The sequence below is a fragment of the Salvelinus fontinalis genome, chromosome 27, assembly GCF_029448725.1.
Source record: "Salvelinus fontinalis isolate EN_2023a chromosome 27, ASM2944872v1, whole genome shotgun sequence".
Lineage (NCBI taxonomy): Eukaryota > Metazoa > Chordata > Actinopteri > Salmoniformes > Salmonidae > Salvelinus > Salvelinus fontinalis.
In genome coordinates this window covers 14,148,184-14,175,851 of record NC_074691.1, presented here as the reverse complement: position 1 = coordinate 14,175,851, position 27,668 = coordinate 14,148,184, and the positions used below count along the sequence as shown (strand labels likewise).

At 44.3% G+C, this 27,668-nt stretch overlaps 1 protein-coding gene across 2 annotated transcripts in view; it reads left to right on the top strand.

The window, feature by feature from the left end:
• Positions 1-27,668, top strand: part of LOC129825105 (exostosin-1-like) — a 247,810-nt gene that overhangs the window by 207,223 nt on the left and 12,919 nt on the right. For both annotated transcript variants that reach the window (XM_055884886.1, XM_055884887.1), the window contains 5 exons: positions 64-171; positions 6,823-6,942; positions 9,847-9,979; positions 13,203-13,321; positions 13,674-13,769. In XM_055884886.1, the coding sequence (XP_055740861.1) occupies positions 64-171; positions 6,823-6,942; positions 9,847-9,979; positions 13,203-13,321; positions 13,674-13,769 (576 nt within the window). The remainder of the gene's footprint in view (positions 1-63; positions 172-6,822; positions 6,943-9,846; positions 9,980-13,202; positions 13,322-13,673; positions 13,770-27,668) is intronic.

Sequence of the window (27,668 nt, the reverse complement as noted above, 5' to 3'; positions counted from 1 at the left end):
TTCTGTGCCTCCTCTGCCTGGCCTACCCCCCTCCTCCCCGTCCTCCACCTCCTCTTCCCCCAGGCTGCCTGTATCCCTGTCATACTGAGCAACGGCTGGGAGCTGCCTTTCTCTGAGATCATCGACTGGAGCAAAGCAGCTGTCATCGGGGACGAGAGGCTCCTACTGCAGGTAGCTACTGATGGAGACCTCCTCCCTGTGACACTGATCTCTCTCTCTTTTCACTGCTATTATACTGCCCCTTAGGCTAGAACACAAGGGCCTCACAACTCACTTTGTGCTTTTAGTAAGGACCACTGTAAGGACCACTGTGGTGGATAACGTTTACCTCTCTCTCCAAATGAATATATTCATAATTCTTTGCAAATGCGATATAGTAACTTTTTGGGGGGGTCAACATTTTGTCCTATCACAGCACTGGCAAATTGTGTTACCTCAAGCTACTCTCTTGTATCACTCCGCATTAGTCAGGCATTCCTACAGTTAACTTTTGTTAGCCTCATTGACTAACCGTCCTTAGAGGAAGTGATTCCTCGTCTTGCCAGCCACACCCACGGTTTCAGAGGCGCTTCTTTGCAGAGGGGTGTAATGAAATGCCAGTGTACCTGCACATATTAATCCACCGCACCCCTGCCTGTCTCCCGTAGCCAGGTCCCTGTATCAATAAACTCTCCCATTAATTATGTCATGCAAGGTGTATGATATTTAGATTATTTCATTACTGCATTTATTAGTAGCAGCTACCTATCTGCCCTTTCATGACTCTGAGCTTGCCGGTTATTAATGTGGTGAAAAAGAGATGGGTTTGAAATACGACAGCCAAAATGTCATGTGGACATGAAAGTGAAGAGAATGAGGAAAGGATGTGTGCCGAGATATAATGACAGGATTTAGCTTGAAGGTGCTATTCCCCTTCTTGTCAGCTCTACCCCCACTTATGAAATCAGCACAATTAATTAGCCTGTTGCCGTAAAGGAGCTGCCCTGACACATTATAGAAACTTGACACATATTTCTCATACTACTGATTCACACAAAGATTGGATTTTAATTAGATTTACAATCAATTGCACTATTGAGACCACACAATGCAAAAGCAGCCTGTTAAAAGTCGTAAATGGTTTTATTGCAAGTCCTGTAAATATTTGTGACTACACACTGTTGAATGAAAGACATTCAGAGAAGCAAATGTTTTTTCTCTCCCTTTCCACCCTCTCGTTACAAAGTCCCTGTCCTAAAAGCATGCTAATTGTTGTCAGATAAGCTATATATACAAAAGTATGTGGACACCTCTTCAAATCAGTGGATTCAGTTATTTCAGCCACACCCATTGCTGACAGGTGTATAAAATCGAGCACACAGCCATCAGTAGGGGAGTGTGGGTAAAATCACTGGGGAAGCCCCCCACCCCCACCAAAAAAAGCCGTATTACGACTTGTGTTGTGATTTATTGCGTTGTTTGCTCTATAACCTGTTAATTCATATGCCTTGCGACCATGATATATAGGCCTAAAGGCTGAGACAATAAGAAAACCGTAGCAGAATAAATTCAACAACACCTTTGTTTTATCACAAAACCGAATAGCAACCCCAGTCCAGTGAAGTCCACAAAGCATATTGCATGTAACAGAACTACAGCATGGTCAAGCAAGTTAACGTTTCCGACATTTTCAGACCACTGAACAACTATTGATTTAGAACCACAGAGAGTTACCGCAAGTCACAAAGAAAACAGGAGCTGCCTCCACTATTCCAGCAACATTTCAACTATACCTATAAGATACCAAAAACAATTTAGTACAATCAACTTGTGTGTGCGCGTTCGTGCAAGTAGAAAAACATGTTGACTCACCCTACTCGTAGAGAAACGCCAATCTCATCCTCCTCTCTTTCATGTTGATGGTATCACTCTCATACAGTACACACTTTAATTTTTTGTTGTCCTAGGCTACCTGGCTAAAATGCTTGCTCACTAGCCTAACTTCCATTAATGGGCAATGTTAGCTAGTTAACTTTAACCTTCTACATCTAGCTACATTTTGAACTTCCATTCTCTCAGGCCAGTGGCACAACAGTTAGTTAATTAATGGTTGGATCGGAATTGCTGTTATAATCATTGGCCAGTACAAAGAATTAAGTAAAACCACAAGCCCAAATCCCTATCTCCATCCATGGCTAATTTAGGAAAGGGACAATTTTAGCTAGCTGAGTAGCTAGCCACCAGAGGACAACAACACAACGAGATGCAACAATTCTAGTTTTTCCGTCGATGACGTATGCTCTCAATGGGATTTGATAAGAGTGACGCCAAATCCAAGCTGGCTTCCCTTGTCACTTTTTTTTGGGGTGTGCCAGGACCATTCACAGTTTAGCTCAACGCTGATTGGCAAAACATTTTCAAAAATGTTTTTGTCAAAGGAGGCCAGATGCTTGCTGGCTTCCCTTGCCTCCAATGCTACGGGCGGCAACAATGTCATACTCGTTTGGACCAGACAGTATCAGATAGATGGCATACACGTCGAGAGACAGAGGGGCGCTGTTTCGAAAGCCCGAATGCTTTCTCCTGTGAGATACATTCAGCCTCTTGCAAAAAATGTTACCTTTATTTAACTAGGCAAGTCAGTTAAGAACAAATTCTTATTTACAATGACGGTCTACCCGGGCCAAACCCAGACCACGCTGGGCCAATTGTGCGTCGCGCTAATTGAAGGAAGATTATGAAACACAGAGAGACGAAAGATAGATTTCCATTTTTGTTATTTGTCTATTTTTTGGGGAAGCCTGGCTTCCCTTGGAATTTATGAATACACGCCACTGACAGCCATGCAATCTCCATAGCTAAACATTGGCAGTAGAATGGCCATACTGAAGAGCTCAGTGACTTTCAAAGTGGCACCGTCATAGGATGCCACCTTTCCAACAAGTCAGTTCGTTAAGTTTCTGCCCTGCTAGAGCTGTCCCAGTCAACTGTAAGTGCTGTCATTGTGAATTGGAAACATCTAGGAGCAATAACAGCTCAGCCGCGAGGTGGTAGGCCACACAAGCTCACAGAACGGGACTGCTGAGTGCTGAAGTGCGAAAAATCGTCTGTCCTCGGTTGCAACACTCACTACTGCATTCCAAACAGCCTCTGGAAGCAACATCAGCACATGAACTGTTTATGGGAGCTTCATGAAATGGGTTTCCATGGCCGAGCAGCCGCACACAAGTCTAAAATCACCATGCGTAATGCCAAGCATCGGCTGGAGTGGTGTAATGCTAGCCGCATTTGGACTATGGACCAGTGGAAACGCGTTCTCTGGAGTGATCAATCATGCTTCACCATCTGGCAGTCCGACGGATGAATCTGGGTTTGGCGGATGCCAACAGAATGCTACCTTCCCCAATGCATAGTGCCAACTGTTAAGTTTGGTGGACGAGGAACAACGGTCTGGAGCTGTTTTTCATGGTTCTGGCTAGAGCATACAATGATATTGTAGACCATTCTGTGCTTCCAATTTTGTGGCAACAGTTTAGGGAAGGCCCTATCCTGTAATACTAGAACCGGTAGTAATAATAATGGCAATTTGTTAAGTTTAGTTATGATTTTGATTACATTTGCTAATGATTATTTCGGGCACCGGTGCGTGGTTGCCTTTCGTAGCATAGCAATTATCTTTTCTTTTTTTATATCAATATAATTGGTTGGGACATTTTGAGCATATTTGAATATTGGGGGGATGTGTGTCCCCTAATATATATTATAGTTACGGCCCTGGTTCCAACATCTAGAAGAGTGGAGGCTGTTATAGCAGTGAAGGGGGGACCAACTCTATATTAATGCCCATGATTTTGGAGTGAGATGTTCGACAAGCAGGTGTCCACATTCATTTGGTCATGTAGTGTATGTGTATGATATGCTGTGACAGGATATGAGGCACTTATGGACGTTTTGTCTTCAGAAGAAAATTTAAAAAGAACACAATGACAGTAATAATGACAGTATTTGGGCATTAAAAGCACAAATAATTGTTACATGTAATTAAATGATTTCCTTACAAGTTGTGTAGAACTGCATTCACACTGGCGTCAGAAGAAAAGCCATGGAGCCCTCAGGCATTCAGTGGGAGTTAGATACAAAAGGATGCTAAAAGGTGAGGAATGTTGTCGAAGTTAGAAGGGTTAAAACACTTCTGATTTGTAGTTCCATTTTGTGTTTAGATTGTTCAATGTAAATGTCAGTGGTTTTCCCTGAGAAAATGTATTTTCCATTTAAATCTAATTTCCTATTAAAACCCAACTTGCTTATGATGAAGATTTGCATGAGTTGTTTATGGAAAATAACCAGCTAACTGTGTTTGATTAAAAACAAATCAGAAACTTTTGTAACAGCACTGCAACTTTTATACACTCCAAAAATTACAAATAAATGGCTATTGAGATTGTTTACATGTATCTGTGTATAGATAATCTTCGACCATGATTCATTGTAAGTAAGATAAGCCGTTGTGATCTTTCTATGCATGTAAGATAAACTCCTATGTACAAACAGAGATATAAACATGGTTATGATCATCAAGATAATAACTTGAAGTGGGTCCGGAATTATTGGATCCTGTGCTAAAGATGGGCAGAAAATACAATATAAAATAAATAAAACAAATACTGAGCTACAGTATATTGTATGCTCAAAAAAATTAGGAATTCTATTATTTTATACTAATACATAGCAAGAGATTTTGTTTAACAAGTAATACAAAAAATCTCAAAAGGTTAGGGGTCAAAATGATTGGATTCTGTGTTTTCCATACTCCAGCACCCTCTCCTTGCGAGGATAACGACACTGAGCCTTTTTCTATAATGTTTTGGGATTGGAGAACACATTTGGAGGTATGTTAGACCATTCCTCCATATATAATCTTTCCAGATACTTGATATCATGGGAATGAGATATTTTCTGTATATGTTCCTTCGAAGGTGAAACCCACCATTGGTGTGCGTGGCTAAAGAACTCCGTTTTCATGTCATAATCACCATAACACCGGTTCCAATCCAAGTGCCAATGCCGTTTAGTAAAATCCAGGCGGTCAGATGACATGAAAATAGAGCTCTTTGGCCACGCACCCCAATGGTGGGTTTCGCATTCAAAAGAACAGTGCATAAAATACCTCATCCCTACTGTAAAATATGGTGGTGGATCTTTGATGTTCTGGGGCTATTTTGCTTCCACTGGTCCTGAGGCCCTTGTTAAGGTCATCGGCATCATGAACATTTTAGCCAAAAACTTGGTTGACTCTGCCAGGAGGCTGAAACTTGGATCTTCCAGCAAGACAATAACCCCAAGCACAAAGAAATTGTTAATTTACCACAGAATCAACATTTTGCAGTGGCCCTCTTAGTCTATGGCCTTGAACTCTGTTGAAAACCTGTAATTTGAATTGAAGAGGGCAGTACATAAGCACAAAGGATATCAAGAATCTGGAAAGATTCTGTAGGAATGGTCTAAGATCCCTCCCAATGTGTTCTCCAATCTCATAAAACATTTTAGAAATAGGCTCAGTGAAGTTATCCTCGCAAGGGGAGGGTGCTGGACTATCGAAAACAAGGAATCCAATCATTTTGACCCTTAGCTTTTTGAGATTTGTTTTAATACTTGTTAAACAGAATCTCTTTCTCTGAGCAATTGTATTAGTATAAAATAATATATTTTTTCCATGTTTTGGATCATACAATATAGCTCAGTATTTTTATTATTTATTTTATACAGTCTTTTATGCTCATCTTTAACAAGGAACCAAGTAATTCCGAACCCCACTGTACATCCGGCTTTATTCACAGTTTGTAAATGGCTCCCACACCATACTGCTGTGTGGTGTGTGTTGGGACATAATGAGAGTGAAGGAGAGTTTTTAAGTCAATCCACTGTTTTGGTTTTATACGACAATCAAGTTGCTGCACCTGCTGTGAAAATGGAATCTCATTGCGTTCAATTATGTTGAAGAATGACACACAACAACTCAGCACAACATGTGGAGTAGCATATTCCCCCACAGTGGAGACACATAAACACCAATGGAGAGAGAGGGTGTGATTAGATTGCTGTTATTTATATCCTGCCTCTGACTGTATTAAAACTAGAAATACTGTCATTGCCAAACATCAGCTCAGACAAACATTGTTTTACAGGCTTCAGGTGGTGGGGGGTTGTCTTTGTGATTTGGGGGTAAGAAATGTGACGTTCATTGTGACAACGCTGATTTGTCTCTCTTGCCCCCTCTCCTGCCACGTGTCACATTGTCTATTGTATGTTTCCGTGTTTGTATAATTGATGAGGAGACTCAGAGATGAGAAGTGACAGGAAGAACAGTGATGCAGTGCTGTCTGTTGGTTAGCAGGGTTAGCAGCATTGTGTGTTTGCCACAGGAGTGACATGATCCCTAACTGAGGGGCTCACCCTCTCTCACACAAGGCTGGGTTACCAGCACATACCAACACCTCTGTTTCCCTCTAGCAGTTTGGCCTATGCTTGGAGATACCACTGGAGAGGATAGTCCTCAATTGGAACGATATGACAGCAAATTCCATTAGTCCTCTGCCACACAAATGACAGTGTAATTTGACCGTTGAGTACCATCGTTAACGATGTCATTGGTCCCTCAAGTAAATAGCCACTAAAGGGAGGTTAGAATCCTACAGAGAGTGTTGCTATGGCTCCCAGGGGAGGAGTCAGTGTGGCCATGGGCCTCCCTCGGGAAGGAGGATTTCACCTAATCACATCTGCCCAGAGAATAACCCATGTTCCCCCACACTCATTAAATGTTTTACTCTGTCCTTTTTTCCCCAGGTTTCTTCAATTACCAGATCTGTGGACCATGACAAAATATTGGCGCTCAGGCAGCAGACTCAGTTCCTCTGGGATGCTTATTTTTCTTCGGTAGCAAAAATAGTATTAACTACATTAGAGGTAAGCTCTCCCATTTTTAGAACTGTTCATGTGAATCGGGAGTGGGTGGGAGCGGGTTGGGAGGATTGCAGGGCCAGACAGCCAGCAGCCAGGATAACGGATAGCCTTTTCTATAATGTGCACAAGTGGCCAGGATGAATTGATGGTGGCTGTACAACAGCGTTTCCCAACCAAGTTCTTAATTTCCCCTGGTTTGTTTTTTTCTTACTGCGTACAGTCTGGCTCTTACTTTAGGAGTGTTTTCACTATACTCTCTCTTCTGTCTCAGTCTCTGGGGGGAAACCAACGCAAAGGGCTTTCATCAGGCTCTTCCCCAGAACAGACAGTTAGTCAGAACCTGCCATGATCAGAAGAGACTGCAGTGTAACAGTTTCCTCTGGCAACTTAAATGTGTGGGGACTACAGTACGTAGACGGGTAGCTGGGGTTACTTAAAAAAACATCCCCTTGTGTTATCCTGCTACCATTTGTTGTTGTCACACCCTCAAATATAGTGTCCCCTCAGAGCAAAGTTTAAATAATGATCATGTTTCCCCTAGAACAATCAGAAGTGCCATTTTTTTGTTTGATGGTATTATGTGTTTGGTAAGATGTGTGGAGAAGAAGCCCAGGTGTGAAGTGTTTTGGCCTGCAGGTATGAGAGGTACAGTTCAGAGCAGGGTAACATCCAAACATTCTCATAGGCTCTCTGTGCACCCCACTGTCTCAACTGTTTAGCGTTGTCTTTTTCTTCTGGGGAGAATGGTTTTAATTTGGTCAGATTTTTTTCAATGGATTTTTATATACTGAGTGTACCAAACATTAGGAACACCTGTTCTTTCCATGACATACACTTACCAGGTGAATCCAGTTGAAAGCTATGATCCCTTATTGATGTCACTTGTTAAATCCACTTCAATCCATGTAGATAAAGGGGAGGAGACAGGTTAAAGAATAATTTTTAAGCCTTGAGACAATTGAGACATGGATTGTGTATGTGTGCCATTCAGAGGGTGAATAGGCAAGACAAAATATTTAAGTGTCTTTGAACGGGGTATGGTAGTAGGTGCCAGGCGCACTGGTTTCTGTCAAGAACTGCAAAATTGCTGGGGTTTTCACCCTCAACCGTTTCCCTTGTGTGTCAAGAATGGTCCACCACCCAAAGGACATCCAGCCAACTTGACACAACTGTGGGAAGCATTGGAGTCAACATGTGCCAGTATCCCTGTGGAACATGTTCGACACCTTGTAGAGTCCATGTCCTGACGAATTGAGGCTGTTCTGAAGGGAAAAGGGGGTGCAACTCAATATTAGGAAGGTGTTCCTAATGTGTTGTACACTCAGTGTATGAACCTACTTACACAATTTACTGTATCACTTATACATTCAGAAACGACTCTTATTAGTTATAATGGTGTTGGAAGCCCTAATTTAGAACTCACTCAACAGACACTCCAACCTGTCACCTATATGTCTTTGTTCCTGTTGTTTGTTCTTCTCTTCAGGAGGGTGTCGGTGTTTAATTTCCCCAGTCTCTGTCTTTACTCCATTCCTTGTACTATACCCACAATTCACCACTTCATATCAAAGGAAACAATGACAGAAGGAGGGGGAAAAGAGGAAGTGAGTCAGGTATATTTTAGGCATTCCGTCATGGTTCTTCAAAGGGAGCCACAGCAGCACTTTGTGATGAATTGGGTTTGGGATTAGGGCCGAGTGTTGGTTTTATGTGTTGCCGGGCGAACGTCACCACCAGGTGCCTAGTCCAAATCCAACAGGGACAAAATTAGGCCCGTCTCCATGCATATTTACCATTGTGCAGAAGTGCTAAATGCTCGGGCTACATGCCGACTGACAAAATGGGGGAAATGAGGCATCCTAAATATCCCCAGGCACACACAGTGCTGTTGTGAGGCTTGCAGGAAGTGCCAGCTAACTCTCCATATAGATCAAAAGGCATCTGTCATGTCAGTGTTCCTGGGACTGGACGGCCACATGGACTGTAAACTGTTATGCAAATCAACCCGAGGAGGCCGCATTACAAACAGCCAGACGTTACTCTTCCCTCAGCCAGGTTTATCAGACCTGAATCTGTCAATGGAGTTTTCAGATACATTTTGAGAAAGTGTAAACCAGACAGAGGAAACTGTAGCAACTGGAAGAGAAGGTGCCTTTGTACTGCGGGGGTATCTTTAGCAACAGAAATGAAGATCATCACCTAGCAGTGAGTAAACAGCGGTAAGGGGTCGACCCCTCGCCTCCTTTAACTCAGGGGGTGCTTATTAAGGCCTATCTCACAACCTCATTAGGAAACCACAGTACAAACGGTGGAAGCAGCCTGGAAAGCACCAGGCTCTGAGAGAGAGGCAGGAGAGGAGACATATGGTCTGTCTGTGGCAGTGGAGCTGTAGCCTTTCTATATCAGGACAGGCAGTGAGTCAGGGGTCCATTGGAAAGAGCAATCAAAAGTATATGGCTGATATGAAATGACTGTGAATGACTTTGATTAACATTTTATTTTGTGTTTTGTCTCCATTGACACAACTAGTATCGGGACCCATGGCTGATCTTCATGTAAAGCATGACCACTGCATGCAAATGACTCCTTACAGACTAAGAAACTGTGCAAGTTGTTGCTGTCAGATAAAACTGTCGGCAGCACAGTCATCATACTTATCACATATTGCGACATGGGAGGAGATACAGGTCCAATCTCCACAGGCAACATGCAGGGTAACGGTTGTACCTGGGTGAGTGGGAGTCCGTCCCAGCTGAGGGTATGAGGCGTATTCTGCATCAGAGACGCTGCTCGACAACATGGCCACGTCCGTCAGACCCAGCCTCCTGCAGAGCGAGCAGCTTCTAAACACTAATCCTCTCTCTCTCTCTCTCTCTTCTCCTCTCTGTGTTGTTTCTTTTTCTGTAGCTAATCCAAGACAGAATAAATTCACACATATCCAGGAACAAGTTGATGTGGAATTCGTTGCCTGGTGGACTGTACGTTCTGCCTCAGTTCTCCACCGACGCTGCAGTGTTCCCCTTCTATTACTCCTCACTGGGTGAGTTGGAGCCTGTTAATGACCTGGTATTATGTGTCTGTATAACAGACTCCTCTTCTCTACGCATGGGAGCTGTTGACATGCCATCACAAAAGGATCGGTCCTTTAGGTCCTCATTCACAGCCAGTTCATTGCGGAGGGCCTAATGTCAATGTGTGCTCGTCACCTCTTCCTCCATCCTGTTTTCTATCCCCCAAATGCTACATTCCATGAAATTGTTGCTCATGCTAACCAACCACAGACACATTGTACGTTAATTGAAGATCATGTTTGGCAGCCGACCAATGTACTTTACAGCTGAAAGTGTAATGGATTTAATCTTTGGGAACTGGTGTATGTTATCCCATATTCTATCTGCAGTGCCATTTACTGGCGAGCTTCAAGTCCTGCCTAGAGTCAGTCAGCCAGGCGTCACTGAGATGGAACTGTTCTGCCGCAGACCAGTCAGTGTCTTGTGCATTCCCTCCTGCATGGAGTGCCGTGGAGCTGTGCGCTATGAACTGTGCTGCTGCCGCAGTCCTGTGAGGAAAGCCGGGATGAAGCCATAACTCAGATAGATGCTTGTCTTTCTCTAAGGAGTTAAGGACAGGAGGAATGGGCAGTTTGCTTTATGCTACCGCGGTAAATTAAGTTTTTGCCAGTTCTGGAGGAATAACTTGTCGTCTATGCCAGTAATACACAGGCGTTATCAGTCTCTCTTTCCGTAATTCTGAATGGCGAAGGGGTTTCAAAACTTTTCTAGGTAGTTCAAAAGTTCACGTCTGCGGTTTAGGCCTATGTCAATTCTACTGGTGATTTTACTGTTTTTAAAGCTTTTATTTGTCTCTGTGGAATTGAACGTTGATGTTACAATATTCTGCTATTAGGACAGCATCTGTGCCGTATCATATTTTCTCTGAGAAGTAGGAAAGAAGGCGATGTTGGGCTCCATCTCTGGGGGTCTTGATGACTGGGTATACCGCCTCAAAATCACAAATTGGATTTCCAACTTGTTAAGTAGAGAGTCCAGCTGCTTTGGCACCTCCTATCATGTACTTCACAGGCTGTTTGCTTCACAATTCTCTTTTAACCGTGTTTAAAGCTACTGGGAATGTATGAAGACATGCCAAAGCAGTGGATGAGAAAGGATAGGCCCATTCACTGCAAAAAAAAAACTGTTTGAATGTTCGCTGTAGAAACTCTGCTTGTTATCCGCAGTCATCAAAACCAATTATCATCGCCATTTGAGTTCAAATTTTTACTCATGAGATGTAATGTCTCAACTGAATTTTGTTTGAACTCAAAAATGTTGAGTGAAAATGATCAGCAGGACCACGTTGAAGCACTCTTTATTATTAGCAGGAATTGTTGTCAAGCTATCTTTTCTCTGCAAGCTATCCAGCAAACAGTGACACTAATGAGCTGTCAATCAATCTCAATCTGAAGCTTCATTATAGCCTTTCACATGAGGGGGAAAATATATCTTGTCTAAATCTTTGGATTAGATTGGCAAGGCATCAAAAACAATGTGAATTCATCTGACTGCTGCATATGCGGCTCCACACAGTCTTCTCTCATTGCATTGTGCCAAGTCGGCATCGTGGAGAAGGACTAGTTCCAGGAAGCTGCTCGAAGAAACTGCAAGTTATTGCTGTTAGATTAACAGTCAGCAGCACAGTCATTATACATGTCCACCACCACCTTGTGTGAAAAGGCAGTAACACTTGCCCACGTCACCACACCTCCTCACTTCCCCGCCACCACTAATTATTTTCAAGGTTACCACGGCGACTACAGCAGCTAGATCTCAGCGAGGTTCAGGAACCCCTAACAGCGTTCTCCTCTGCAGTCATACCACTGCTCTTTGTGAAGTAGTGATAATTATGCCACAGCGTCCGCAAGGTCTGTGTCTGTTTTGATCTGACCTGGCTTTCTGTTATGGTCCGGAAAACCCTCAAAATTGCCTCGTTTGCTGAGCATGATTGTTCCGGTCCATTGCGATGTGTGATTTTCTCCCCCATTACCATAGTACAGTTTGACTTTGTTCTGTCAATATTAGGGTCTACTTTCTGAGCACGTTCCATACCACGCTGAACCTTTCTGATGACCATTTCTAGAGCTCCTTCGCTAAGGCCAGTAACCAGCGTAAAGGCCAGTAACCAGCGTAAAGGCCAGTAACCAGCGTAAAGGCCAGTAACCAGCGTAAAGGCCAGTAACCAGCGTAAAGGCCAGTAACCAGCGTAAAGGCCAGTAACCAGCGTAAAGGCCAGTAAACAGCGTAAAGGCCAGTAACCCGCGTAACCAATCCAGTGACACGGTGACATCCACCTCCACTATGTGTACAGTAGTAGGGTAACCTGCAAAGGGCAGTCACTCAAGATACAATGGGACCACGAAATGAGGCTCCTTTTTCACAAATGTGCCTACTCTGCTGCAGTTGTTTAAGGTGTGTTCTATAATTATTGAGCATTTAAGCCAGTGGAGTGGCAATAAATATTGGATCAATGCAAGAGCATACCGTGTTGGAATGTTAAAGATTTTTCCCCCATCTTAACAACAGTTGGGGAAAATTTTCAAGCAACTTTGATCACAGTTCTTTCAATGAAAGTAATTTGAAATATTTTTGGGCCTGTTCTGCTTGGTATATTTGCAGTTTAATGTTTGATTCTAACGTTTGTTTGAACTTAAAATGGCTACCAGAAATGACTGTGGGGTTTCCCGGAGGAAACATTTCTTCTACACAAGTGTTGCCAGAGTAAAACACTTTATCAAGGCTTTTGATGACAGGATGAGAACAAGGTCCTAATGCAGTACAGAATCCCTCTGAAGATATTCGCCAGAGATGTTCTACAGCTTTCTTTGCTCATGCGACAATGTCTGCAAAGGGCAATCCTTCTGTTCAGGCAAATGTTCTGCTCCAAAAATAGAGACATCCGAACAGTCAGCACAAGTAAGCTATCACATCCCACGTCCAGGGGGCATCCTTGTGTGACCACACAGCCTCCACCCCCATTAACAGGAGTAGATCCATAAATGGAGGCCAGTACACTAGAGGCTGGAGAGACCCACAGCCCCGTGTCAGAGAGATTGATTGGGATGCTGTAAGTGCACTAGGTGCCCATTTAGGCGTGAGGAGGTAGATGGACTGGAGAGTCCGGTCTCAGTCTACTCTGAAGCTGTGGGTCAAAAGGTGAATGTGTTGAAGTGTTTGTGTTAAGGTGCGTGTCTCTCTGTGTGGTTGCAGGGAAGAGCCCGTCCCAGGAGTTTACTGCTGTTATCCAGGCTGTGACTCCTCTCCAGTCTCAGCTGCAGCCCGTAGTCAAGCTCGTCATCGCTGTTGCCAAATCCAAGTTCTGTGCACAGGTGAGAGCTCAGCATAGAGATCCTATTAAATGAAATGAGTATCTAATTGCTAATTCTATGGAGCGCAGACCCGTGAGCTGAGGCGAAACTGCAAGGGTGGAGACCATTGCTTTTTATACTGCAATTAATGTATGAAAGGACAGAATTCAGTTGTGATGTAGGATAAAGCTCTACAACTATACTGTAGTCATGGCATGCCGCCGCGTGTTATATTGAACTAGATATGATCAAAGTTTGCAAGATAAGACCGACTCAACTCGGCTGGGTATCCGCTGCTACAAACCAATGGCTACATGTACAGTGGGGTCAATGCACTTTGAATTGAGATTCCACTGTCTTGTTTTATTCGCAGATCATTGTGCTGTGGAATTGTGACAAGCCTTTACCTCCGAAGAGCAAGTGGCCCTCCACCACCGTGCCTATCACTGTCATTGAGGGAGAGAGAAAGGTACGAGTTTTCCTAGTAATGCCGGCGTTGAGACGACATGTTTCGCTATCGATTCTAATGTGTTTTATTGAGTCTTGATCATTCAGCGGGAATGAGCGTGGTCATTATAGTCAGGGGAGATAAAATGCAGTCGTAAATGCCTCATAAAATCCATTCAAGCTTTTCGTTCATTTCTACTTTTTGGAATTGGCCATGACTGAGTGTGGCTGCCTCCTGGGATCTGAGCTAAGCTTACCCTGACTGTTGAGCCATGACACAGCATGAGGCTGCTTCCAGGGGCGTTCCAGGAGGTCTCTAGTTGAAACACACAAAGGGCCATTACTGTGCCAAGCCTCAGCTGAATCGTTTTACTATAGTAAGGTACACCTTTGTGGTGTTCTTATGAGCTTTGAAAACAATAGGAGTAAGTACACCAGACATCATACTTCCAAAGAGGACAAATGCTCTTACTGAATGCAAGCATCTTATAACACACTAAAGGACCCTGGGACTAAACTCCTCCCTCTGTAACTGGATCCTGGACTTCCTGACAGGCCGCCCCCGGGTGGTAAGAGTAGGCAACAACACGTCTGCCACGCTGATCCTCAACACTGGGGCACCTCCGGGGTGTGTACTTAGTCCCCTCCTGTACTCCCTGTTCATCTATGACTGCGTGGCCAAACAAGATTCCAACACCATCATTAAATTTGCTTCGACACAACAGTGATAGGCATGATCACCGATAACGATGAGACAGCCTTTAGGGAGGAGGTCAGAGACCTGGCAGTGTGGTGCCGAACAGGCCCCCATTAACATCGACGGGGCTGTAGTGGAGCGGGGTGAGAGTTTCAAGTTCTTTGGTGTCCATATCACCAACGAACTATCATGGTGCAAACACAACAAGACAATCGTTAAGAGGGCACAACAACGCCTTTTCCCCTCAGGAGACTGAAAAGATTTGGCATGGGCCCCCAGATCCTCTCAAAGTTCTACAGCTGCACCATCTAGAGCATCATGTCCGGTTGCATCACCACCTGGTATGGTAACTGCTCGGCATCTGACTCTAAGGAGCTGCAGAGGGTAGTGTGTACGGCCCAGTACATTACTGGGGCCAATCTTCCTGACATCCAGGACCTATATACTAGACGGTGTCAGAGGAATGCCGCAAAAAATGTCAAAGACTCCAGTCACCCAAGTCATAGACTGTTCTTTCTTCTACTGCACAGCAAGCGATTCTGGAGCGCCAAGTCTAGGACCAAAAGGCTCCTTAACAGCTTCTACCCCCAAGCCATAAGACTGCTGAACAATTAATCAAATGGCCACCCGTACTATTTACATTAAAACCCACCTGCCCCCCCCATTTGTTTTGTACACTGCTGCTACTCGCTGTTTATTATCTATGCATAGACACTTCACCCCTACCTACATGTACAAATGACCTTAACTAACCTGTATCCCCACACATTGACTCGGTACCGGTACCCCCTGTATATAGCCTCGTTATTTTCTTGTTACTTTTTATTATTATTTACTTCTAGTTTATTTGGTAAACATTTTCGCAACTCTTTCTTGAAATGCACTGTTGGTTAAGGGCTTATTGTATTTGGTGCATGTGACAAATAATGTTTGATTTGATTTGGTTTCAATCTAACAATTTTCATTAAAATGTAATACAGTACGATTCTTCCAACCGTTCATTGAGTCCAAATAATCACTCAGATTGTGTTATTTGGAGCATTCCATTTACAAAATAAATATTACTCGAAGGCCAAGTGGAATTCCAATCAGCAGTGTCATGCTTACTGCGTACCACAGAATTCCACCAGCTCGCCCGCTCTCTCTCTTGCTCGCTCTCTCTCTCTCTCTCTCTCACGCTCTGTCTCTCTCTCGTGCTCTCTCTCTCGTGCTCTCTCTCTCGTGCTCTCTCTCTCGTGCGCTCTCTCTCGCGCTCTCTCTCTCGCGCTCTCTCTCTCGCGCTCTCTCGCGCTCTCTCTCTCGCGCTCTCTCTCTCGCGCTCTCTCTCGCTCTCTCTCTCGCGCTCTCGCTCTCTTTCTCTCTCTCTCTATATTTTTCTCTCTCTCTCTCTTTAGTCAAATCTCTCTCTCTTTTTCTCGCTCGCTCTCTCTCTTAGTCAAATCTCTCTCTCTTAGTCAAATCTCTCTCTTTAGTCAAATCTCTCTCTCTTTAGTCAAATTTCTCTCTCTTTAGTCAAATCTCTCTCTCTTTAGTCAAATCTCTCTCTCTTTAGTCAAATCTCTCTCTCTTTGGTCAAATCTCTCTCTTTGGTCTCAAATCTCTCTCTTCAGTCAAATCTCTCTCTTTCTTCAGTCAAATCTCTTTCTTCAGTCAAATCTCTTTCTTCAGTCAAATCTCTCTCGCTCTTCAGTCAAATCTATCTCTCTCTCGCGCGCTCTCGCTCTCTCTCTCGCTTTCGCTCTCTCGCTTTCGCTCTCTTTCTCTCTCGCGCGCTCTCTCTAGTCAAATCTCTCTTTCTCTCTCGCTCGCTCTCTCTAGTCAAATCGCTCTCTCTTTGGTCAAAAATCTCTCTCTTTGGTCAAAAATCTCTCTCTTTGGTCTCAAATCTCTCTTCAGTCAAATCTCTCTCTTTCTTCAGTCAAATCTCTCTCTTTCTTCAGTCAAATCTCTCTTTCTTCAGTCAAATCTCTCTCTCGCTCTTCAGTCAAATCTCTCTCTCTCTCTGTCTGTCTCTCTGTCTCTCTGTCTCTCTGTCTCTCTGTCTCTCTCTCTGTCTGTCTGTCTGTCTGTCTGTCTGTCTGTCTGTCTGTCTGTCTGTCTGTCTGTCTGCCTGCCTGCCTGCCTGCCTGTCTGTCTGTCTGTCTATCTCCGTCTCACACACAAATACACACACGCACACCCGCAGTGTGTTTCATACCCAAGCAGCAGCCCAGCTCTTGTACTAACACAGAGTAGTGCTGACTGCAGCCCTCTCCATTCTGCCCCATAGAGGCAGGAACAGGACCCTAAAACCCTATGGGCAGCTCCCTTAATTGATTCTGTTTATTCCCATGTAGTAAACACAGCAATGGAGAAAAATGTGTTTCCACAATAACAATAAACAGCTTTTCTAAAAGGCATCTATGTGCCCCTAATTACTCACTCTGAGTATTGTAGCCTAACAAGACAGCTGCTCCAGAGTAGTAATTCTCTGCAGCTCTCTCCCCAAACAATAAAAGCTTTGCGTGTTGAAACGTTCACATCACACTGAATCAGAGTGCTGCCTGGAGACAGAGTAATAGCTAACGGCAGATGTGTTCCATGTACTGCTGTTGTGCATCTTTTCTTGTCCCTCGTGTAATCTGAGAAATAAAGGAAAGTAATTGTATCAAAAATAAATGAAAATGCCTTTGTATGGCGTGTTCAATGGGACAAAGTAATTGTATGTTAGTCAGGGCGGCTGTGTATCTAGAGGCTATTATTATCTGGTGTGTCCTTAATGGTTTACATCAAGGCCGGCATACTCTTTAAACAATTAGGCTGTGTTTTCCTAAATACATGTCACCTATTTATTTAGCATGAGGACTAGAGGCTCATGAGTTATTACGCAGTAACCTAGACCCCATTTATTGTGTTTTCGGTCCTATACTCGCCATTGTGTTTGCACTGTTCATTTTTAGCAAGCTACAGATGTAGGATCTTAATTTGATCAATGTTGCAAGAGAGCTTTCCTGCAATGCAGGAAATGTTAAACGTGTAGTGTATTTGAGGTTTATAAAGGCTTCTGAAGTTTGTAATTTCCACTTAGAAATTTCAGGCTTGATTTTTCCCTTGTCCATTTATTATAATCCACATAATAATTCACATTTCCTGTAATTCAGGATAATTTTTCTGCTGTAGCAAACTGGCTCAAATTAAGATCCTACATCTGTAGTGTGAAAAGCAGGGGCATCATTTTCATGCTGCTGCATGAATGCATTGTGTGATAGACAAGGGAAAACACAGGCTGCTGTGAAAGGGCCTTGATGAACCACAGGCCCTCTCCTCTCCGTCGTAATCTATCATTCTCTTTCATCTTTTTTTTTCTCCCCTCCATCATTCTTTTATTTCAATGGAGAGACTGCGGCTCCATAGTACACGCTAATCAGCCATGAGTAGAGGTCACCGGCACCATTCAATTAAAATCCAACCTATTATGTTATCGATTTTTCCTCTGTGTTTCTATCCTCAGGAAAGTAACACATCTAACAATAGGTCCCCTCATCTTTTTCCTTCAAGTGGGTTTCAAAGTGAAGGCTAATTAAGTTGACCCGCATCCATGCCATGGATCACATTATATCCAGCTGACATTAAATCACAATCCTTACTCTCGGTAGACCTGCCACTCACTCCCAGGGCCTGACGGCTTGGAGTTAAGCCCTTCACTGACGTGTGTGTGTGTGAGGGGGGGGGGGGGTGTCTGATTCTGTGTGTGCGTGAGATCTCCACAGTAGCATCTCCACAGCTGTGTGTGGGTGGCTGGCTGAGTGTGCTCCTCTCCTGCGATGTGACGCCTCAAGAAGGGCTCACTGTCTCATTAGCACCTCTCCATCTCCCCATCCTCGTCAGATAGCTATTTTCATCACCTGCTAAATTCATACACAGCCTGGATCACAAGATGTCTCATCAGAAGGGAACATGGCTAATAAGAACAGATAAAGAAATTAGGTGAAACGTCCAAGTGTTAGATCTACTGCAAAGCGTTGAATCGTTGCGTTGGAGTCCAATGCTTTTGAACACTGCCAGTTTCTCTTCAACTAAAACTTGATCCTCAGAATCAATTCAGTCCATTCATTTATATTGGCGTTAAATGTCGGCGGGCAGAGTTCAGAATTGACTGAATTGTGTCATTAGGCTTCTCATTACTCATCAATATTTCTTATATTGTTCACATTTTATAAATTCACAATATTCCTTATCACCTAACCATGCAATCAAATCAAGCTGTAGGTTACGTGTGAGGAATAATGGCACTTGATTGCACTTTGAATGCAAATTTGTTTGTTTTTTAAGTATCCTGAAAGTGGAGGAAATCTATTTATATTGCCGAAAAGCATGCCTACATGCTAAACTATCTCACTACACTTCCCCTTAAACTCCAATCAGAGTCTGTGTAAACAGCAGTGGTGAAGGAGATGGGTTTCTGTGGGCCTGTTAGGGTTTCTGGGTCATGGGTCAGGTTGAGGTTATCCCTGGTCTGTACTCTATGGCGGTGTCTCTGGCTCCCTGGGCCCCTGAGGTGGGTGTCTAATGATCCATAATGCATTGAGGTCAGAGGAGGCCAGAACACACAGTCTCCCAGGCAGGCTAGACACAGGGTGAGAGAGAGAGACTGGTCAGACTAAGGGCCACTAGCAAACAGATGACAAAGACACTTGATTTGTGGCTTTATATTTAGCCATAACTTCAAAATTGTTGATTTGGGATTTTTATCAAACATAATGAAATTTTAGTTTACAAAAATGCGATGCATATTTAATCTCAGATTACTTTTTTTTATGTATCTTTACCCCACTATGACAGCACTTGAAGTACATTTTATAAAGAGATGGGCTATGACAAAAATGAATCTCAGAAATGATACTTGAGCCGTTGAAATACTTTTCTCTGCTGAGCTTCGAACTTTGACTATGAGTGTGCCAGGCATCAAATCGGATTAACCCATAAAGAAAATAATTGAAAAGCCTCTAAAGATTGGCCTTGAAGTAGCAGGAGTCAATAGAGATGAGAATGATGCCACATCTTCACCAGGTGACTCAGAGATACATCAATTTATATCTGCCTAGGGGGGAAATCCATTGACACGGACCAGAGAGAGAGGAGAGAGAGGAGATGGAGAGAGAGAGGAGATGGCGAGTAGATGGAGAGCGAGGAAATGAGAGGAGAGGAGAGGGGAAAGGTGGGGAGAGGAGAGGAGAGGAAAGGAAAGGAAAGGAAAGGAAAGGGAAGAGGAAAGTAAAGGAGAGGAAATGAGAATGGAAAGGAGAGGAGAGAGGAAAGGAAAGGAGAGGAGAGAGAGAAGGGGAGAGGAAAGGAAAGGGGAGAAGAGAGGAGAGAGAGGAAAGGGGAGAGCGAGGAAAGGAAAGGGGAGAGAGAGGAAAGGAGAGGAGAGGAAAGGAAAGGATAGAGGAAAGGAGAGAGAGAGAGCGAGCTCAGAACCTGTCTCAGTGGGACCAGTTAAAGCAGCCCTGGGGCAAGGACGAAGGACGGTGGGCCCTGGGACAGAGGAGGCGGAGAGGGACAGACACGGGGGATGAGAGGGAGAGAGAGAGATGGGCAGAGTGGAGGACAAACAGCCCCTGAAGATGTGTATTGGAATCGGAGTTCCAGAGTATATAGAGATCTGAAGGCAGAGCTGTGGGTGAAACAGAGGGGTGAGCAATATTACAACAACAACAACAGCTGGCCTGACATCCAGAGCAGTGTGTAACCATCACACCATGGGGATGGGGAAATTAGAGCAATAAGTACATTATACTGCGTATGGTAATTGTCAATGCAGAACTAAATGAATGCCACTGTTGTGAATAGTGTGTTGATAATTTTTACCTCTAATTACTGAGGGAGTTTTGTTTGAGAGTGCTTTTTTTAAATGTTATTTTATTTTTTCCTTTATTTAACCAGGTAGGCAAGTTGAGAATAAGTTCTCATTTACAACTGCGACCTGGCCAAGATAAAGCAAAGCAGTTCGACACATAACAACACAGAGTTACACATGGAGTAAAACAAACATACAGTCAATAATACAGTAGGAAAATAAGTCTATATACAATGTGAGCAAATGAGGGGAGGTAAGGCAATAAATAGGCCACGGTGGCGAAGTAAATACACTGGAATGGTAGATTTGACAGATGAGTGTGCAAAGTAGAAATACTGGGGTGCAAAGGAGCAAAATAAATAAATAAATACATTAGGGGAAGAGGTAGTTGTTTGGGCTATTTATAGATGGGCTATGTACATGTGCAGTGATCTGTGAGCTGCTCTGACAGCTGGTGCTTAAAGCTAGTGAGGGAGATATGAGTCTCCAGTTTCAGAGATTTTTGTAGTTCGTTCCAGTCAATGGCAGCAAAGAACTGGAAGGAGAGGCGGCCAAAGGAGGAATTGGCTTTGGGGGTGACACATGAGATATACCTGCTGGAACGTGTGCTACGGGTGGGTGCTGCTATGGTGACCTGCGAGCAGAGATAAGGCGGGACTTTACCTAGCAGGGTCTTGTAGATGACCTGGAACCAGTGGGTTTGGCGACGAGTATGAAGCGAGGGCCAGCCAACGAGAGCGTACAGGTAGCAGTGGTGGATAGTATATGGGGCTTTGGTGACAAAACGGATGGCACTGTGATGAACTGCATCCAATTTGTTGAGTAGGGTGTTGGAGGCTATTTTGTAAATGACATCGCCAAAGTCGAGGATCGGTAAGATGATCAGTTTTACGAGGGTATGTTTGGCAGCATGGGTGAAGGATGCTTTGTTGCGAAATAGGAAGCCAATTCTAGATTTCACTTTGGATTGGAGATGTTTTATGTGAGTCTGGAAGGAGAGTTTACAGTCTAACCATACACGTAGGTATTTGTAGTTGACCACATATTCTAAGTCAGAACCGTCCAGAGTAGTGATGCTGGACGAGCGGGCAGGTGCAGGCAGCGATCGGTTGAAGAACATGCATTTAGTTTTACTTGTATTTAATAGCAGTTGGAGGCCACGGAAGGAGAGTTATATGGCATTGAAGCTCGTCTGGAGGGTTAACAGTGTCCAGAGAAGGGCCAGAAGTATACAGAATGGTGTCGTTTGCGTAGAGGTGGATCAGAGACTCACCAGCAGCAAGAGCGACATCATTGATGTATACAGAGAAGAGAGTCAGCCCAAGAACTGAACCCTGTGGCACCCTCATAAAGACTGCCAGAGGCCCAGACAACAGGCCCTCAGATTTGACACACTGAACTCTGTCGGAGAAGTAGTTGGTGAACCAGGTGAGGCAATCATTTGAGAAACCAAGGCTGTTAAGTCTGCCGATGAGGATGTGGTGATTGACAGAGTCAAAAGCCTTGGCCAGGTCAATGAATACGGCTGCAAAGTATTGTTTCTTATCGATGGCGGTTAAGATATCGTTCAGGACCTTGAGCGTGGCTGAGGTGCACCCATGACCAGCTCTGAAACCAGATTGCACAGCGGAGAAGGTACGGTGGGATTCGAAATGGTCGGTGATCTGTTTGTTAACTTGGCTTTCGAAGACCTTAGAAAGGCAGGGTAGGATAGATATAGGTCTGTAGCAGTTTGGGTCAAGAGTGTCCCCCCCTTTGAAGAGGGGGATGACCGCAGCTGCTTTCCAATCTTTGGGAATCTCAGACGACACGAAAGAGAGATTGAACAGGCTAGTAATAGGGGTTGCAACAATTTCGGCAGATCATTTTAGAAAGAAAGGGTCCAGATCGTCTAGCCCAGCTGATTTGTGGGGGTCCAGATTTTGCAGCTCTTTCAGAACATCAGCTGACTGGATTTGGGAGAAGGAGAAATGGGGAAGGCTTGGGTGAGTTTCTGTGGGGGGTGCAGTGCTGTTGACTGGGATAGGGGTAGCCAGGTGGAAAGCATGGCCAGCCGTAGACAAATGCTTATTGAAATTCTCAATTATAGTGGATTTATCGGTGGTGACAGTGTTTCCTAGCCTCAGTGCAGTGGGCAGCGTGGAGGAGGTGCTCTTATTCTCCATGGACTTTACAGTGTCCCAGAACTTTTTTGAGTTTGTGTTGCAGGAAGCAAATTTCTGTTTGAAAAAGCTAGCCTTGGCTTTTCTAACTGCCTGTGTATATTGGTTTCTAACTTCCCTGAAAAGTTGCATTTCACGGGGGCTGTTCAATGCTATTGCAGAATGCCACAGGATGTTTTTGTGTTGGTTAAGGGCAGTCAGGTCTGGGGAGAACCAAGGGCTGTATCTGTTCCTGGTTCTACATTTCTTGAATGGGGCATGCTTATTTAAGATGGTGAGGAAGGCATTTTTAAAGAATAACCAGGCATCCTCTACTGACGGGATGAGGTCAATATCCTTCCAGGATACCCGGGCCAGGTCGATTAGAAAGGCCTGCTCGCTGAATAGTATCAGGGAGCGTTTGATAGTGATGAGTGGAGGTCGTTTGACCGCTGACCCATTACGGATGCAGGCAATGAGGCAGTGATCGCTGAGATCTTGGTTGAAAACAGCAGAGGTGAATTTAGAGGGCAAGTTGGTTAGGATGATATCTATGAGGGTGCCCATGTTTACAGCTTTGGGGTTGTACCTTGTAGGTTCATTGATCATTTGTGTGAGATTGAGAGCATCAAGCTTAGATTGTAGGATGGCCGGGGTGTTAAGCATGTCACAGTTTAGGTCACCTGGCAGCACGAGCTCTGAAGATAGATGTGGGGCAATCAGTTCACATATGGTATCCAGAGCACAGCTGGGGGCAGAGGGTGGTCTATAGCAGGCGGCAACGGTGAGAGACTTGTTTTTAGAGAGGTGGATTTTTAAAAGTAGAAGTTCAAATTGTTTGGGTACAGACCTGGATAGTAGGACATAACTCTGCAGACTATCTCTGCAGTAGATTGCAACACCGCCCCCTTTGGCCATTCTATCTTGTCTGAAAATGTTGTAGTTAAGGATGGAGATTTCAGAGTTATTGGTGGTCTTCCTGAGCCAGGATTCAGACACGGCTAAGACATCCGGGTTGGCAGAGTGTGCTAAAGCAGTGACTAAAACAAACTTAGGGAGGAGGCTTCTAATGTTAACATGCATGAAACCAAGGCTTTTACGGTTACAGAAGTCATCAAAAGAGAGCGCCTGCGGAATAGGAGTGGACCTAGGCACTGCAGGGCCTGGATTCACCTCTACATCGCCAGAGGAACAGAGGAGGAGTAGGATAAGGGTACGGCTAAAAGCTGTGAGAATTGAACGTCTAGGACGTCCGGAACAAAGAGTAAAAGGAGCAGGTTTCTGGGGGCGATTAAAATAGATTCAAGGTATAGTGTACAGACAAAGGTATGGTAGGATGTGAATACAGTGGAGGTTAACCTAGGCATTGAGTGATGATGAAAGAGATATTGTCTCTAGAAACATAATTGAAACCAGGTGATGTCATCGCATGTGTGGGTGGTGGAACTGAACGGTTGGATAAGGTATAATGAACAGGGCTAGAGGCTCTACAGTGAAATAAGCCAATAAACACTATTCAGAACAGCAATGGACACGGCATATTGACAATAAGGAGAGGCATGCTTAGCCAAGTGATCATAAGGGTCCAGTGAGTAGAGGTTGGTTGGGGTCACGGCGATTCAGACAGCTAGCCGAGCCATGGGTAGCAAGCTAGCAGAAGATGGAGGTCTATTTTTAGCCACCCCGTGCGTTTCTGTCGGTAGATTAGTGGGGTTCCGTGTGGTAGAGGGGACCAATCCAATTGTCAAAATGGTTATGGTTATAGTGGCCCAAGAAGATTGTTCGATAGACCTGTTCAGATAGCAGCCGATATGCTCAAAACAGCTAACAATTAGCGGGCCGCAGTTAGCAGATGGGCGTTCAGGTTACGTCGTGATGTAGGGGCCAGTTGAATAACTCCCTCGGGCATATCAGTATTCCAGTCGTGAAGGCCCGGTGGGGCTCCGCATCGGCAGTAAAACGGGTCCGGATAGGTGATTGTAGCCCAGGAGTGGCTGATGGAACTCTTCAGCTGGCTAGCTCCGGGATAATTGGTGTTTGCTCCGGAATCGACGTTAGCAAATAGTCACTCGGATAGCAGTCAGTTAGCTGCAAGATCCAGGTGTAAATGTCCAGAGCTTGCGGTAGAAATCCGGGGATATGGAAAGAAAATAGGTCAGGTATGCTCTGGTCTGAGTCGCGTTGTACAAAACTGGCGATAGCTTTCCGAGCTAAAGGATAGCTGATGACCGCTAGTCGTAGTGGATTCTTCTGTTGTGGATTTCAGATACAAGATGAATAATACTTTTGGGAAAAAACTGATCCGCACCACATTTGGTGAGGCGGGTTGCAGGAGAGTGTTTTGAAGTTGAGTTTTTAGAAAAAAATATATAAAAAGATAAAAAGATATCAAATATATGTACACGGGACAAGATGAGGACAAAGGACATCTGACTGCTACGCCATCTTGGATATCAATTTAGTTTAGTTTAGCTTTAGTGAGTGTCCTCCAGGCTTTACTCTGAAAAACGCTGTGAAATCCATACAGTATTACTGGCATGCTGATAGACAAACTGTAAACTTATTGACATTAAAGGAATCCATGTCATGTAGAATCTTTTCAAATTTGGCCCTGTTCAATTGATGAAATGATTCTAAACTAAAGAGTCATACTCATTTCACATTGTGATATTTGCTGTTAATTTCTATTTTGACCAAATATATTTGCCCTTGGATATATTTGCCCGAGTTCCTGTTTCCACAGAGGGAATCTAATTAGCGCGTAATAGCAATGGATTCATTAGGATTTCGCGAGAGGACTTTGAGTCTCTGAACATGGAGCTATTAAAGCTGGAGTCCCCTTATTCCTCGTTTATAGAAATACACTTAAATAATAAAAATCCTCTAATTATGAGTCAATAGCAGTATTACAGCGATCTCTGTGAAGCCTGTGTTTAGTGTAATGGATTAGGGCATCCACATCGTATTTGCCCGGCCTGCAGATCGATAGTTCCTACAGAATACGGTGATCCCGTAAAACTGTGGTTGGAAGAATTAGCATAGAAATATTCATTCCTCATGTAAAATGGAAAATGTAAAATGGATTTGCAGTCCCATGAGGGTTATTTTATTAAACGGGTTTTATTCAATCAAGCCCCCAAGCACAGAAGACAGATAGGATAAATATACATCATTCATATTTAACATGACAGTCTGAAAACATAAGATAAAGTTGGCAAATCCCGGAGAACAAGATCAACGGCTTCCTCTACCTCTTCAGAAAAAAATATCCTCACTCACGATTCATCTGAGCACTCTTATGAATACCAAACCGATTCTATGCACAGATATAGCCTTTTTTTTTAAATAGATGTTACCCCCTTTTCTCCCCAATTTCGTGGTATCCAATTGTTAGTAATTACTATCTTGTCTCATCGCTACAACACCCGTACGGGCTCGGGAGAGACGAAGGTCGAAAGCCATGCGTCCTCCGAAACACAACCCAACCAAGCCGCACTGCTTCTTAACACAGCGCGCATCCAACCCGGAAGCCAGCCGCACCAATGTGTCGGAGGAAACACCGTGCACCTGGCTACCTTGGTTAGCGCACACTGCGCCCGGCCCGCCACAGGAGTCGCTGGTCCGCGATGAGACAAGGATATCCCTACCGGCCAAACCCTCCCTAACCCGGACGACGCTAGGCCAATTGTACGTCTCCCCACGGACCTCCCGGTCCCTGCGACAGAGCCTGGGCGCGAACCCAGAGTCTCTGGTGGCACAGCTAGCGCTGAGATGCAGTGCCCTAGACCACTGTGCCACCCGGGAGGCCAGATATAGCCTTTTATGAGCTAACCTATATAGTGTAGCTACCTATCAGAAGAAGCAACCCCCCCCCCCCCCCCCCCCCCCCCACACCCTTCTTTCTCAGGAACGTCGTCTTGTTACTTGATTGTGTATCGTTGTCATTGAGAGTCAGGTCTGATTGCTGTCATTCATCCCAAGGGCCCTCCACAGCTGATAAATGGCTGATTACTGAGTGTATAATAGTTATACTGAAAGCCTGTACTTTGCCACTCTGTCTCTCTCAATATGTTCCTACGAGAGCTTTTTACCACACGACTCCTAAACGACTCTTAAAGTAACCAAATGCTCCTCGTATAATCAAGCCCTCAGCTGCTAAATGATTTTTCAATAGGCCCCATGAAGGGCTCTCCTGAGCCAGGAAGCTCGGCTCCGTGCTATGTGGCCATGCCAGCGGTACGCTGTCACTATTATCCTGCTATGACACACCAGGCAGGGGTAGTTAAAGCGAATAGGAAATAATGTTGCATTGAAAAGGGCCCATTAAGCCGAGGTGATGTGAGTCCACAGCACCTCGAGTCATCCGCTGCCGCTGCAAAATAATGACAAGAGGCCCTGTCGAAAGCGCGGCCAGGCCCACTTGCTCTTGAGCAGCCAACCCGAGGCGAGGCTAATCTCCAAGTCAACAGGTTCCTATCAATAACTTTCTGATTTGATGAATGAGGCAGCAGCCAGTGAAGTTCAGGAGGGAGAGAGAGGGCGGTATTAACCCCTTAAGCTTGGTGTCAAGAGCATTGCAGGCAGGCAGGCAGGCAGGGGGAGTTTTAGTGAAGATGCATCACACCACACACTCTGGCTGGCAGCCTCCCAGAGAGAGAGACAGTGAAGAGGATTACCCTGAGATCCCTCTCAGGAGGCCACTGCTGACAGTTCACTTCTGCGATGTGTGTGTTCCCTAATATTATAGGACATACTTTGCAGCAGGCAATCTACCAATAACGCTGGCCGCAGAGAGAGAAACAGCCATCAGTCGTTTCAAATTGAAACACCGTCAATAACAGGAGATATAGTGGAGGCATTTTATTCATAATATGTCATATTATTGCAAATACATTTTTCCATTGTGTACCTACACTGTTATTGCACTGTATTTATTAGTAGGACATGTGCTATTGTGAAGTGGTTCTTTGGGCAGAAGATACTGCCAGGCAATTGTGGTGTTTTTAATATCTCATTGGCCTTCACCCACATACTCAACAGAACAAGGTTTTTCATCCAATAATCAGAGCAATATTTCCTCCTTAAAATGAATAGTCCTTCAATAATAGAGTCTTTCCAGAAGTAGCCTACAGAGGAGTGGAATGTGAGGCCCGAAATAGCAAAGATTGGCCTTCTATGGATGAGCTGTTACGGAGAGCTAAAGAAATGCAATTATGTTTCAAACAGAGAAGAAGGTTAAGGTTACTC